This window comes from Sapajus apella, unplaced genomic scaffold (genome assembly GCF_009761245.1).
Source record: "Sapajus apella isolate SASKATOON/1434 unplaced genomic scaffold, GSC_monkey_1.0 scaffold55, whole genome shotgun sequence".
Classification (NCBI taxonomy): Eukaryota; Metazoa; Chordata; class Mammalia; order Primates; family Cebidae; genus Sapajus; species Sapajus apella.
The window spans coordinates 14,811,186-14,825,703 of record NW_022436995.1 but is presented as its reverse complement, the minus strand read 5'-3'; the positions used below and the strand labels follow the sequence as shown (position 1 = coordinate 14,825,703).

General features: G+C 53.4%; 1 protein-coding gene and 1 long non-coding RNA gene across 2 annotated transcripts; both read right to left on the bottom strand.

Annotated features, from left to right (window-relative positions):
• Positions 1-5,650: 5,650 nt before the first annotated feature.
• LOC116527675 lies at positions 5,651-7,945 on the bottom strand. The gene is made up of 2 exons (XR_004258666.1): positions 7,838-7,945; positions 5,651-5,979 (listed from the first exon to the last, which is right to left on the bottom strand). It is a non-coding gene; the product is annotated as an uncharacterized LOC116527675 (long non-coding RNA).
• Positions 7,946-8,074: 129 nt separating this feature from the next.
• Positions 8,075-9,938, bottom strand: LOC116527709 (coiled-coil domain-containing protein 33-like). The gene is made up of 2 exons (XM_032244847.1): positions 9,577-9,938; positions 8,075-8,619 (listed from the first exon to the last, which is right to left on the bottom strand). Exons 1-2 carry the CDS (start codon positions 9,884-9,886, stop codon positions 8,075-8,077), a joined length of 855 nt encoding a protein of 284 aa, XP_032100738.1. The 5' UTR covers positions 9,887-9,938.
• Between the last annotated feature and the right edge of the window lie 4,580 nt (positions 9,939-14,518).

Here is a 14,518-nt window from a genome sequence, read left to right as displayed (position 1 = left end):
AAAGTGTAAGTCTCCCTGGGAAAGGATGCTGTTAGTCATTCCCACCTGTGTGGTGATTACTGGCTCGGAAAGACCAAAATACATGGTGGAGATCTAGATTCCAGCTTGATCTTGCTATTGACTGCCTTGGGCAAGCTGTTCATCTCCCCTAGGAGCTCAGTTTCTTGCTCCAGAAAATGGGCTCTATCAAGGTTGCCCTACTCACCTCCCAAGACCAATGCGATGCTCCCATGGGCTCTGCAGGCTGCCAAACGTGACAGAACTTCCACCTCTACCAGCCTGGCCCAGAGCAGCCTCCACTACAGAGGGAATGGCGGAGAGCTGGAAGCACTCAGAGACGGCGCCTCCGGTGCATTCCCTCTGCATCCCTACAACTCCCCACCCCCCCATCCCACAAACTGGCTCTCTCCACCTCCTGCTTCCCCTCTACTTGCTTGTCCCTTGAGTACCTCCACGCCTTTGCTCACACTGTCCTCCACCCTTGAAAACCATTCTCCCCACCCTCTGCTGGAATCCCACCCCACCACGGAGACAGGGTTCAACTGCCCCCTGACATTTGTGGGGTGGGTTCAAGCACCATGCAATTTCCTAACCTCTTCCTCACTTGAGCCTCATGACTTCCTAGTTAGTAGGTAGACTCTGTCCAACGTACAGATGAGGAATCTGAGGCCCAGGGAGGTAAGGGACTTGCTCCAAGCCATAGCTGTTCATACGCAACTGGGAAACGAGGTTCCAGACAAAACCTTCTGACTGCCAGCAGAACTGTCTTCCTCAACAGACTGAGTCCTTGACGACCACCCAGCTCGTGCCCACCACTTCCTCCACAATCTGCTTGGAAAGTGATGATTCCCCAACTCCTCCTATTTCCTCTCCCTGCCCAGCCTGGCAGCTCCCTGAGGGCTGGACATACAGCAACCCAGTTTACTGCTTGGGAAAGTGAATGAATGAATGAATGAATGAGTCATGCCAACCTCAAAGGAGGTTGGACCTTTGGAGCCCAGGGCAGGCTGTCAGGTCCAGATGGAGGAAGGACATCCCACTTGCCTCCTCCATCTACCCCGGGAAGGGGGCTGGTACCTGCTGGCCTCAGATGTTCCTGACTCCAGGACTCTGCAGAACCAGCCCAGGACCCAGGATGGGGCTGGCTGGGCTGGCCCAACAGCCCCACCCCTCACCAGGGCCAGGGTGGGTGCACTGGGTGCTGCCAGCCTTCCTGCCCTGCTGCCCCCACCCTAATCGGCTGTTAGAGGTATATTAAAGATGGGTTTCACACAGGGTTTTAATCTCACCTCATATATCACATATGCCATGTCCTCAAGCCTCTTTCTCATCTGGTGCTGCACTTGGGGGTGTTGTGCAGAGATGGACCAGGGGAGAGGCAGGAGATCCAGGGAGGGGCGGGGAGGGGTGGGGCTGTGATGTGGACTTCCCAGACATGCCTGTTGGTGACTGTGTGAATCTGTCATTGTGATGGGGGCGGGGTGGGAGTCTCTGCATGTCGAGGATGCTGGAGGTCTGTGTACAATCATGTATGTGTGCATGTATGTGTGTACCTGTGTGTCTTGGCGTGCATGAGTGTGGATGGAGTTGGGGGTGGTGGAGGGCGGTCAGGAGTTGGGGGCATGTCCACTTTCCATGGGTGTAATCGTCCCTGGGCCTTCCTGCACATTCCTGCTTCCTTCACTGTGAAGATACTTTCTGGAGATGACAAGGCCATCGCATTCCCTGCTCTCCTGGAGCCCATCAGGGGCTCACTGGGGCTGGGGCTGGTCTGGCTGGGAAGACATCAGAGGCAGGCACCCCCTTCCTCTCCATCTCCCCCCACATCTCTCTCTCTGTCTCTAACACACACACACACACACACACACACACACACACACACACACACGCCTCCAGGAGGTGTGAGTCAGCGGCAGCCCCTGGCTGGGGTGGGGAAAGGCAGAGATGAGGGAGGACAGCAGGGCCATCTGTTGTGTTCGGTTACAACAATCTGCGAATGCAGCCTCTTCCCAGACTAGCACCCAGGCTGGGCTGGCCTTCTCCGCCCTGCAACCTGGTATCTGGGCCCAGACATAGCGAGACTTACAAGTTCCTAACACCCTTCTCTTGGGATACTGTCTGGGCAAGAAGGAGCGACCCTGTTTTCTAGGTGCAGAAACCGAGACCCAGACCCATCCTCTGCCCAATACAGCATCCCAACTCACGACTAGAACAGCAGGACTTTATTTAATCACTTACTGCAGGGCAAGGCTAATTGTACACTAGCTCATTTCGTCTTGCCAGCAGTAAAGGGCACAGGAATTGCTCTCTCCCATTTTACAGATGTGGAAGTGGAGGCTGGGGGAAGTTATATAACCTGCACCAGGAGGTCAAAGGCCACTTAATGAATGCCAGAGCCCAGTCAGCATCCAGGTCCTCCTGACTTCCATACATCTGCCTCTCACCCTAAGCTGGCTGAATCCCAGACCTCTCCCATCCCCCACCCTGCTGAGTTCCGGCATGGACCCTGTTAGTACCCCAGAAGCATATATGAATGATGTGGAAATCTGGAAGCTTGGGCAAGGACACAAATATAGGACTCCCCCAAACTGCTTTTTTGAGCCTCATCCATGCTGCCCAGGACCTCTGGGCTCTCTTTCAGGGACCCCATCAACGGAGAGTGTTTCAGTGCACTGGGAGGAGGAAAGGGAGCCGGCAGGCTGCCTGCAGGGTGATTGTGATGTATTTAGCCCCTGGCCTCTCTCCCTGACAGGGACAGTGTCGGGGTGCAGGGGTGAGGTGGGACAGGAAGTGCCCCCCACCCCGCCCTCCCTGGGGCCAGCACCTGCCTGCTCCACCTCTCCTTCCACCACGTGCCGGTCTGCACGCCTCCCTGCGTGGGTGACAGCACTCTCTGAGAATGCCGTGACAGTGCCTTTGTTCCCTTGAAATAAAAGAAAATCGAGCTACAAAGGGAAACCTCAGGTAGCTTTTAACCGGGCTCAGCTGCCTGGGGCAGAGTGTGTTTAAGCTGGAGGCAGTTGTCAAAGGAGCAGAAGAGGGAGCTGCCTGCAGTCCCCTCCCGCTCCCTACTCAAGGGGGAGCCCCCATGATCACGTTTACTCACGGAAAAGGCTCTTTCAAATAGTGGCAGCGGAGGAAATCAATGGAAATTGACGGAGAAATGTAAAGCAGCTGTCTGCTGTGTGTGTGTGTGTGTGTGTGCATGTGTGTGCATGTGTATGTGTTTGTGTGTGTATGTATGTATGTGTATGTGTATGTGTGTATTCCTGTGTGTTCCTGTGTGTGTGTATGTACGTGTATGTGTGTATTCCTGTGTGTTCCTGTGCGTGTGTGTGTGCGTGTGTGTGTGTGTTTGTGTGTGTGTATGTATGTGTATGTTTATGTGTGTATTCCTGTGTGTTCCTGTGTGTGTATGTATGTGTGTGTATGTATGTGTATGTGTATGTGTGTATTCCTGTATGTGTTCCTGTGTGTGTGTGTGTTTGTGTGTGTGTGTGTGTGTGTGTGTGTGTGCTGGCAGTGGGCACAGCCTCGGCAGAAACACACTGCCTGGACAGGGCTGACCTGCTGGGGGGCGCTGAGGGCCAGACGGTGGGGGCTGGGAGTCAATCTCTGGCACGTGCCTATGTAGGGGCGCTGGTGGCTGGGGGAGGGGCGGCAGCAGAGTCTCTAACTCGAGTTAGAGAGAGATTAATATATTCAATCCGCTCCAGGGTAATTGAGGGAACAATTGGAGTGTTTTTCTAAAGCCCATAAAACTGCCTCATTTGCAAGAAGGAGCTGACCGGCCTCCAGTCCTCTACCTTTGGTGAAGCGCAGCAAAGGAGGAAGGGGAAGCTGGGGTCCCAGTGCCCAAGGAGGGTGACATCAGCCTGGGAGAGGGCTGGCAGTCCTGATCTAACCTGTTCTCACCTTCCCCGCCTCCCACCACTTTGTTGCTAGCAGCCCAAGCTTCGCCTTTTAGAGCCTCTCTTTGCCCACCTGTGAGATGGGCCAGTGACAATTCCTCTCCCCAGGAGGGCAGAGGGAGAGGCAGAAGTGGGAGGCTTCACAAGACGAGGGAAGTCAGCTAACCCCAGGGTCCAGCACTGAGTGGATGGCACTGAAGAGGTGCCCAGTTCCCTAGCCAGGCCAGCCCCCACTCACACCCCTGCGCCGCACCCCTGGGATTGAACGGGCAGTAAAGAGTAAAGTTAATGAAATCCACATCGTGCGTCTCTCCCTGCTTGAACCATTCCAGTCTCCAGGGCAATAGAAATAGTGTACGCAATCGCGAGCAATAAAAGGCATAATGAATTTAAAAGCAGGGCACCGGGCGGGGAGTGTGGGGGGAAGCGAGGACGAGGACGGAGTGCTTGGGCCTTAAAGGCAAGAGGATGCCTGGGGCTGGGAGAGCATCGGTCTGGAGCTCCAACTGGAATTGGGACCAGAGACACACAGGCGGAGGGGGACAGGGTGGGATGGGGGCGGGGAGGCAGAGGGGACGCTGGGCAAGCGGTTCACAACAGCTCCGCGGCTGCTCTCCTTTCCCCTCTTCTCCTTAATGAAAGCCCCCCCCAGCCAGTGGTGCCAAATTCACAGTCAGAATCCACAGGCGTAGAGCCAGGTGCTCGGCATTTGGTGATTGCTTTATTAGCTTTTCTTCTCCTTTTCTCCCCTCCAGGGGGAAAAAAAAGGTGTTTTAAACGGAAGAAATTAAAAAAAAAAAAAAAAAAAGCCTTGAAAGCGTCATTTAAAAGGCTCCTGGGAAACGAAATTGTTTCTATGAAACAAAACTGCCATTGTTGGGAAGAGGTGAATGCGGGGGAGGGAGCCCACCGCACCCCTCCTCCTCCTCCCAGAGCTCAGAGCTGGGTAGGAGAGAGCTGCAGGCGTCTAGTGAGGAGGCTCCCAGGATGGCTCCCAGAGCTACAAGCAAGGGACCTTAAAATTCACGTTTCCAGAAATTTCACCCCTGGGAATTTCCAAAGTTTCCCTCTTGAACTGCTCTGCCTGTGGGAAGTTGTCAGTCGACTTTCAGGGATCTCTTGGAGCGGGTAGTGAGGTACCAGGAGGGTGGTGGCTCCTGAGAGCCCTGCTCCAGGCCCACAGCTGTGTGGTCACCCTGTCCTCCTTAGTCCCGCCAAGATGCATCGCTTTCCCCTAAAAATGTCCAGCCGAGTCACACCTGATGGCCTTTCCGCCAGCTTTGGGCAAGACCTTCCTGCTTTCCTCACCCCAGGGTGCTCTGCCCAGCAGCGAACAGGCCACCCTCATTCTGGTCTGATAAACTCCTCCTTACCCAGGGGAAGGAGAGGCTCAGGGAGCTCAAAGCTGCCAAGAAGTGACAGGAGGCAGCATGGGGAGGGGGGTGATAAGTCTAGTGGATCTTTACCCAGAAAGGAAGCACCCTGCGTGTCCGTCTCCAGAGGGCTGCTGCTGTGGCTGTCAGGAACCTGGAGCTAGTTACCCCTCCAGGTGGGTAAACTGCCTCTGCAGCCCCTGCCTGCAAGCTCCCAGCTCCCCCGTTCTTGGATCAAGGGCTCAGGGAGTGACCTCTATCTTGGAGCCTGTGACTGTGCTGCTGGAAATATTCATGAAGTACATACTCCCTCCTGCCAGCCCCTCCCCACCCACACGGAGGAGGAAGCTTGGGGACTGCAGAAGGAAACATGTTCACCGTCCGTAATTTTATTGCTCAGGGGAATTGATTGTTTTAGTGTCCGAGTCTGCAGGACTAGGGAATGCTGTGACCAGCATCGGCATGGCCATTGAGGGCTGTGTGACCCATGGGCCATGGCTGAGAAGCAAAGTGATTCTGATACAAAGCCAGTCGTGGAAGTCTGCACGGAGCCCTGACCCTGGTCTCACTCCGAGCCTTGCCTTCTGCTCCCTCCTCATTCCAGATCATCTTGATCATTGCATTCCTATGCTCCCTGCTCTCCAGGCCCTGCTCCACTGCCCCGCTGTGACCATCATCAGTGACCATCAGAAGTTCTGGTGGAAAAAACAGTGCCACACACTACACAAACTGCAGAACAGCTCGTGAGCCGACAACCTAATTCTGAATGAAATAGATTCAATTGTTAAAATGTCTGATAAAAGTCAGGACTGAGAATAACTTGGGAGGAATGAAAATCCAAGCTGGGAAGGCTTCCTGGAAGAGGTAACCTTGAGCCTAGACATTTGCAGCTGGAGCCAGAAATCCATCCCTAGCTTTTATGTGAATATTGCTCGCTGACAGCCTGGTCTTGCTGCTGTCCTTCCAGCTGTGCCTTTGAGCCTCCAAGTAGCACCACCAGAAAGGTGCCTGACTTCCTTAGCCTGAACCGCTAGAGAGAGTCCCCCAGAGCTGAAATAGCCCCCATATTCTCTGAAGGACCCGTCTCCATTGTCTGCTTCCTGGTGCTTCCTGGCCCTGTCGCCAGGGTTATGATTGCCGACTCTCTCCCCCCTCCCCCAGGGAAGTGATTTTCCTCTCCCTTAAAAGCCATTTTCTTGTCTTGGTAGAAGCAGACATCTGACACTTTAAGAGGGAGCATGGTGGGGAGATGATGGCTTTAAATAACAGAAATTAGAGCTGCTGAGTTCGACTCAGCCATCTCACCAGTCTCCTTTCCCCTCCCTCACACGCATTCAGAACTGCAGCCTGAAGAGCACCATCCACGTGGCATGTGGCTCGGGTGGCCAGGGCATTCTGGGACCTGGAGAGCAGGAGACAGCTTCTCCTGAGTTCACAGCTCCTGCCTAGTCCTGTGTTAAACCGTAGGATACCAGGCCCTGAAGTCAGGGAGCTTGCAGTCTAAGGGAACAGAATGTCACCTAGGAATGCAGGTGACATGCATCTCATTTTACAAGCTCAGCATCCAGCACAGAGCTGGGCATGCAGGAAGTGGTCAAAAGTATGTGTTGATTGACTGACGGATGAATTAATGGACTGAGGCCACAGTGGGCCGCGTCAACAGGCTGAGTGACTAGGCAAGAGAAGCTGATCCCTGGTCATCCCTGCCATTATCCTGGTACACGCTGCCCTGTCGCTTGGCCTAAACCACAGCTCAGATCTGGCCTTTCTTCCGCACAAACCCCTCTGGTGTTCCCCACTACTTCCTGAAATGAACACCCACCTCTGCTCTTCTGCTCTGGTGCCCTCGACCCCTTCCACTTTCTCCCATCCCCAGGGAGAGAGGCTCCACAGGTGGGCCAGGCGCCTCTGCTTGTCAGCTGCAGGCTCCAACCTCAGCTCATCCTCTGCTGCCAGCTGAACCTCCCCCTTTTCTTTACCCAGTGCATTGTGGTCCCTCCTCCTGGAACACCCTCCCCAGAGCCCAGGATTGCTGTCCCTAAATCTTACCCCCGTAGCATGCAGTCGGCAGAGTTGGCATTTAACAAATGTTTGATGGATGAATGAATGGATTAAAGAATGAATGAATGAATGAATGAATGGGAAATTCACCTCAAATGACCCCTCTTCCAAGAAACCATTCATAGGCATCAAAATCCAACATGCACACTCCCTCACCAGAACTCTCCTGCCAGCCATGCCCTACAGGACCACAGATGATGCCCTCACTATGCCCACTGTCCTCAAGCCAGGTGACCCCCTGAGCTTAGGGGGCTGATCAGTTTTGGATCCTGTGCACTATTATGCACTGAGGTCTCCAGGAAATGCTGTTGACATTAAATGGAGTCAAGCAAACCTTGGGCCTGTTTCTCCACCTGTCAAATGGGCAACTACTCGCTCTACCAGCTGCTGTCTGCGCTGGCCGTGAGGCCTACTAGACACGCTCTCTGGTCACAGAGCATGGCCACAGGGGAGAAGCCTCCTATATTTCGGATGAGGACTAGACCCTCTCACCTGGGTCCTGGGTTGGGGCCGAGCCCCTCCTGGGCAGGGTGGATGCTGCATGGGCTTGAGGATGGGCACACAGAGGAGATTTGTGTTCCCTGGTCACTTGGGGCCTTCCGCAAAATCTGGTGAGAACAAGGTTGGGAACTGAAGGGCCTCAGGGGTCACTAACCCACAGGGCAAAAGAAACCCCACTTAGCTGGCTACCTGATTTGTGTGGCCTTTGCCCATTTTCTGTCTGCCCCTTCAAACTGAGACTCTCGTGTCCATTTGCAGACTGCATGTTTCCCAGACTGAATGTGGCAGCCTTGGGAGCTCCTCTGCTGCTCTGCTCAGCTCGGGACAGGGGCCAGCCTGGCTTATGACAGAGGCTGGGTCTTGTGCCCAGTGAGCCCAAATCTGAACTAGGACACGGGAAGCACCCACCTGCAGCCTGGGGAGCTGGGGCTCTGGGCATGGTGACATCAGTTCTGGCTGGCCAGCCCCCGGAGTGCTGTCTGAGGTTGGGGGCTGAGGGTCCCGGTGCACGTGGAAGGCCACACTGTAGGCCAGGCCTCCACAGTGGCGGGCTGTGGGGTCCGCACTGGCCCGGAGCAGGGCCAGGTTGCCACAGTAGCGGTACAGGTCCTCGTGGTCCCGAGCCTCCGGGTTCATGCGGGGTTGGTCTGGCCTCGGGTAGATGGGGAAGATGGCCTCACCCACCCGCTGGGTCGTCCGTCCTGAGGGTTCGTCCAGCCTCAGTGCCTCCACGCGCAGCTGAGCGTCATGCTGCCCATCATTCTTGCAGAAACCTGGATGAGGGAACACAGGGCTCAGAGATGATCTCAGGTTTCTCTGCATCTGCTGGGGGACTAGGAGGACAGGGAGGGCCCTGGGGAAACCTGGGCTGCCCAGCCTTTGAGTGAAAGCCAAGCAGTCTTGGCTAAGATTTCCCTGGTGGGCGACTCCCTCCTAGGCCCCCAGCAGATGCAGAGAAACCCTCCCTGGGCTCCCTTCCTTTGCTGATACCCAATCCAAGCCCACCTGGCAGGGGTGAGGAAGGGAGGGCTTAGCCTGTGGGATGATCCCAGGTCCTCCCACCACCCTAGACTCCTAGACTGGGGAAGAGTTCAGCCTGCCCCTGATTCATGGCCACTTAAAGTCTGCAACCTGGCTTCCCCATTCCCCCACATCCCTCCTCCTCCAGGCAGCCTGCTGGGGTGGCCTCACAGTCTAGGTATAGATCTTCTCATTCCAGCTCACTTTACTTCTCTCTGCTTGGAGTTCCTGCCCCTTCACCTGCTCTGGAAGTTCCAGAAGGCAGGGCCCAGGCTTCCTGGGCCCTGGGTCCCCCCTTATTTCTGTCCACCCTCCCCATACCCACAGTCAAGTGGGGCTCAGGACCAGACACTCAGTTGGCTGAGTCTAACGTTACTCAGTGTGATGTCCACAGCCGAGGACTGGCCCCCAAACCCACTGTGTGATCAGCACTCTTACGTTTACAAAGCCATTTCTCATCTGCGCTTCTATTTCCTTCTCACCTGACCTTGTGTGATGGGCATCAGCGTCCCCATGCCACACTGAAGGAGGCTCAGGTCACAGAGGCCCAGAATTTGCCCAAGGTCACACCGACAGAGCTTTGGGATGCAGTCTGGAGCCCCACCCCTCCCAGTTCTACTGAGGCTCTCTGGGGTCCCAGAGTGGGGAGTGGGGCTGAGGCAGGGGTTCCAGGGTCTTTCTCTCCCCTAAGCCCCACCCCCACTTCATACCTTTGGGCAGAGTAAAGATAAACTTGTTCCTGGTGAGGGTGAGGCTCTGGCCAGGCTCCTGCTGCTCAATGACATCAGTGACAACAGAGCAGGCATGGAGGGGATCACCATCATTCACTTGCAACTGCACCCCAGCCCCAGAGCCTGCCTGCAAGGGGTTCTCAGCTGACAGTCTCAGGACATATCTACCCCCCTCATTAAACCCCACGCTCAAAACTTCGAACTCTAGATCCAGGGTCTTCTCCTCCGCCTTCAGTCTCCGGCTCAGCAGGGATGCCAAGACCCAGGGTTCAGGCCCCCTGAATGCCATGCCACGGGGAGATCAACTGCCAGGCTGAGCACTGCGCCCTTACACCCACAGCCCAGCCTGGGCCCAGTCTGAAAGCCTGCAGGCTGGGTGCTCAGGGCCACTCCCCACTCACCTCTGTTTGTTTGAGGAGAAACCAGGTAACAAGGCAGGAAGCTGGGCCTGACCCAGGAAACTTTTCCTCCATCAATCCCTTCCCTTTAGCATTTGTTCCTTGAACAAATATTTCTTGAGCACCTACTGCGTGCCAGACACTATTTTAGGCGTTTGGAATCCAGCAGCGAACCAAACAGTAACTCCAGCCCTCTGAAGTTTATCTTCTAGTGGGAGAGGTGGGTAGAGACAGACAAAAATTAACACTAAACATAGAACATAAGTAAATTATAATGTATGCTAGAAGATGCTAATTTTTTTATTTTTTTTTTTGAGGTGGAGTTTTGCTTTTGTCTTGCAGGCAGGCTGGAGTGCAATGGCAGCAATCTCGGCTCAGTGCAACCTCCACCTTCTGGTTCAAGCGATTCTCCTGCCTCAGCCTCCTGAGTAGCTGGGATTACAAGCGTTTGCCACCATACCTGGTTAATTTTTTTTGTATTTTTAGTAGAGACAGGGTTTTGCCATGTTGGCCAGGCTAGTCTCGAATGCCTGACCTCAGGGGAGCTGCCCACCTCAGCCTTGCAAAGTGCTGGGATTACAGGTGCTGGCCACTATGCCTGGCCCAAAGATGCTAAATTCTATGGAAAAATTGAAAGCAGGTCGAGGATGAAGATTCTGGTATGGGGAGCATGTGGATATGTGATATCCAGAACTTCCCATTCGGGGAGAGCCTGTCTCTATGTGCCTATTCATTCCCATTGACTTGGGGTGCAGGGAGTCTCAAGGGAAGGGAGACCGTGTCTATTTTCAGGGAGCAAGCCCTTAGTTTACTTTCTTCTTCTTCTTCTTCTTCTTTTTTTTTTTTTTTTTTTTTTTTGAGGCAGAGTCTCGCTCTGTCTCCCAGGCTGGAGTGCAGGGACAGGATCTCAGCTTACTGCAACCTTCGCCTCCTAGGTTCAAGCCATTCTGCATCAGCCTCTCAAGTAGCTGTTACTACAGGCGTGTGCCACCACAACTAGCTAATTTTTGTATTTTTAGTAGAGACAGGATTTCACCATGTTGGCCAGGATGGTCTCAAACTCCTGACTTCAAGTGATCCATCCACCTTGGTCTCCCAAAGTGCTGGGATTACAGGCGTGAGCCTCCACACCCGGCCTTATTTACCTTCTTAATTAAGACTTACAATGGGAGGCACAGCTTCACTTTGCAGACAGCCCAGACCCTCATACCAAAGAGTTGTCAAGCCGGAATCTATTCTTCCTGACCCTGGGTCTTGGTGTTATCCAATGGGAGATGAGAGATTCAGGACTCCCCTCAGTAAGAACTATCTTACCATTACCACCATCGCCACTACCACTATTGCCACCACAACCACCACAGTCACCACCACCATCACCGTCATCACCATCACCACAGTCACCACCACCATCACCATCATCACAACCACCACAGTCACCACCACCATCACCGTCATCACCGCCACCACAGTCACCACCACCATCACCGTCATCACCGCCACCACAGCCACCACCACTATCAACATCATCACAACCACCACAGTCACCACCACCACCACCAGTCACCACCAGCATCCCCGTCATCACCATCACCACCATCACCATCATCACCACAGTCACCACCATCACTGTCTTCACCACCACCACAGTCACCACTACCATCACTGTCTTCACCACCACCACAGTTACCACCACCACCACCACCATCATCACTGTCACCACAGTCACCACCACCATCACCGTCATCACCACCACCACAGTCACCACCACAGTCACCACCACTGTCACCACCAGCACCACAGTCACCACCAGCACCACAGTCACCACCATCATCATCATCACCACCATCACCACAGTCACCACCACCACCATCACTGTCACCACAGTCACCACCACCATCACTGTCATCACCACAGTCACCACCACATCACATCATCACCATCACCACAGTCACCACCACCATCACCATCACCGTCATTGCCACCATCACCACCATCATCATCATCACCACCACCACAGTCACCACCACCACCATCACTGTCACCACAGTCACCACCACCATCACTGTCATCACCATCACCACAGTCACCACCACAGTCACTACCACTGTCACCACCAGCACCACAGTCACCACCACCATCACAGTCATCACCACCATCATCACCACCACCATCATCACAGTCGCCATCACCACCATGACCATCACCACTACCACCACCACCAGCAGCAGCAGCATCACCAACATCACCGTCACTACCTCTATCACCATCATCATTATCCAGTGTCATCATCATCAGCCTCATTATTAATGGCACTCTTTGTTGAGCAGCCACTGGATATCAGGCACTCTACATGGCTCTGTGAGTAGATATAATTATTACAGATGAAGAATCCAAGACTGAGAGAACGTCAGGAAAGTCACCCAAGATCACGTGGTTAGTGAGTAAGTGTTGAGAGCTGAGCCTCAGAATTCTATCCACACTTTCCCCTAGTAAACATGTCCTGGGACTGGCTCAAAGATTAAATGCATTATATTAGGGAACTAGAGAATTCTGTACCCTAAAACTGTAGTACAGTTCTGAGTCTACAGAGAGCATTTATAGGCAGCATAGGTTTCATTCAAAAAAGCTCACTTGAAGTTACATCGAATGGAATGCATCATTTTCGTAAAGTAAAAGATACCAGGTCTAAAAGTGGTATTAGCCAGCCCAGCTCCAGCAGGCTTCCTCTGCAATGATTAAAATTCAGTTTCTTCAGCTCCCCCAAGGAGACGCAAAGAGTTCTAGCCGCCTGCCTTGTAAGTGAACTCAGCAGATCCCTTCGGTTTGGGTGTCAGTGTGCCCGTCTGTGTGATTAGGATAGTGGGGTGGGTAAGTCACCTCCCAGCTTTCATAGTCTGCAACACTGTAATTCATGTTAGGAAAGACCACAGTATGGCCATTTTGAGGAGAGGGTAGGTGGCAGAGGCTACCTGGAAACCTTTGCCTCAGCAGCTGGTTATGGCCAACCGGTGTGGGTCTGGAGGCGGTGGTTTGCTTCTGCCAGGTCTGAGGTCTTGGAGCTTAGTGACTCAGTAAAAGCAGCTCTCTTCCCTGACATATTTGAAGCAACCCACAGAGATGATACAAGATAGGAGTTCAGTTGCTTCTGCCCTAGGGCCAGCCTTGATGCACGCATCCCAGCCCCATCCCCCACAAGCAGGGTCTATGCTCAGAATCACATCTTCCTGGTCTGTGTATCCCGAGTGCCTTCAATACTTCAGTCACACCCCTCTTCCTCCCCACTTTCCCTTCCTCCGACTTTCTACGAAGAATCCGAGGTGGCTCTGTTGGCCTTCGCAAGGTTTTAGGATCCTCCACCACCTAATGTCCCCACCCACTCCTATTTCTTGCCTCCCCTCCCCCATTCTCTCCGGGGAAGGCTTACTTTTTTTTGGTGTGTGTGCATGGTTACTTTTTAAAAAAAATTGTAGTCAAATACACATAACATAAAATTTACCATCCAAACCACTCTGAAATGTGCAGCTCCGTGGTGTTAAATACATTTACATTGTTGTGCAAACAATCTCCAGAATGCTTTTCATCTTGCAAAACTGAAACTCTACACCAATTAAACAACAACTTCCTCTTCCACCTTCTCCCAGCTCTTGGCAACCACCATTCTACTTTCCAGTCTCTGTGAATTTGACTACTCTCAGTGCTTCACAGAATTGGAATCCTATAGTATTTATCTTTTCACAAGTGGCTTAGTTCACTTAACATAATGTCCTGGGGAAGGTTCCCTTTTGTCCCGGGCCAGGTCTGCCCTTTCTCACCTCCGTACCCTTGCTGGTTTGATTTCCTCCGCCCAGACTGCCCAGCTCCTCCCCACGCAGCCCTGCTCATCCTGCCGACTGGCTAAAAGCCTCTTCCCCCGCAACCCGGGCTGGAGACTCCCTCCTCCAGCCCATTTTATACTTTCATCTCCCGTCTCAAATGATGACTTGCCCAAACAGGTCATCCTTCGTTGCCCTTAATGTTGTTTCAGGAATCATGTTTGTGTGCCCAGGCTGGGCAAGGGGTAGGTGCCTGGGAAATGGTTAAAGCATGGTGGGTGGGCGGATGGATGGATGGATGGATGGATGGATAGAGAAATCTAACCCAGCTTCTACTTATGCAGAAAGGAGGAAGAAAGAGTTCTTTTGGCTATTTCATCTGGATTCCGTCCATGATAAGCAAAGACCATTTTGGGCTTTTGAGTCAAACTTGGACTCGGAGATGCATCCTGGTGCCTCAGCGGGCAAGCAGGTGGCGAGGAGGAAGGGCAGCAGTGTTGGAGGGCAGGAGGCAGGAACCCCTGATGCTCAGGTGTCTCTGGGTCTGGCCTCAGTTCTATGTAGAAATCTGGAAACTTCAATGAATTTCTGCCAGTCAGGGCTAGATGGCATGCCCATTTTATACACAGAGAAACCGAGCCTTCCTCTCCTCCCAAGGTTCCCCCTACTCCTGGCTGCCTCCCTGATTCAGCCTCCCACGGTTTTCAAAAA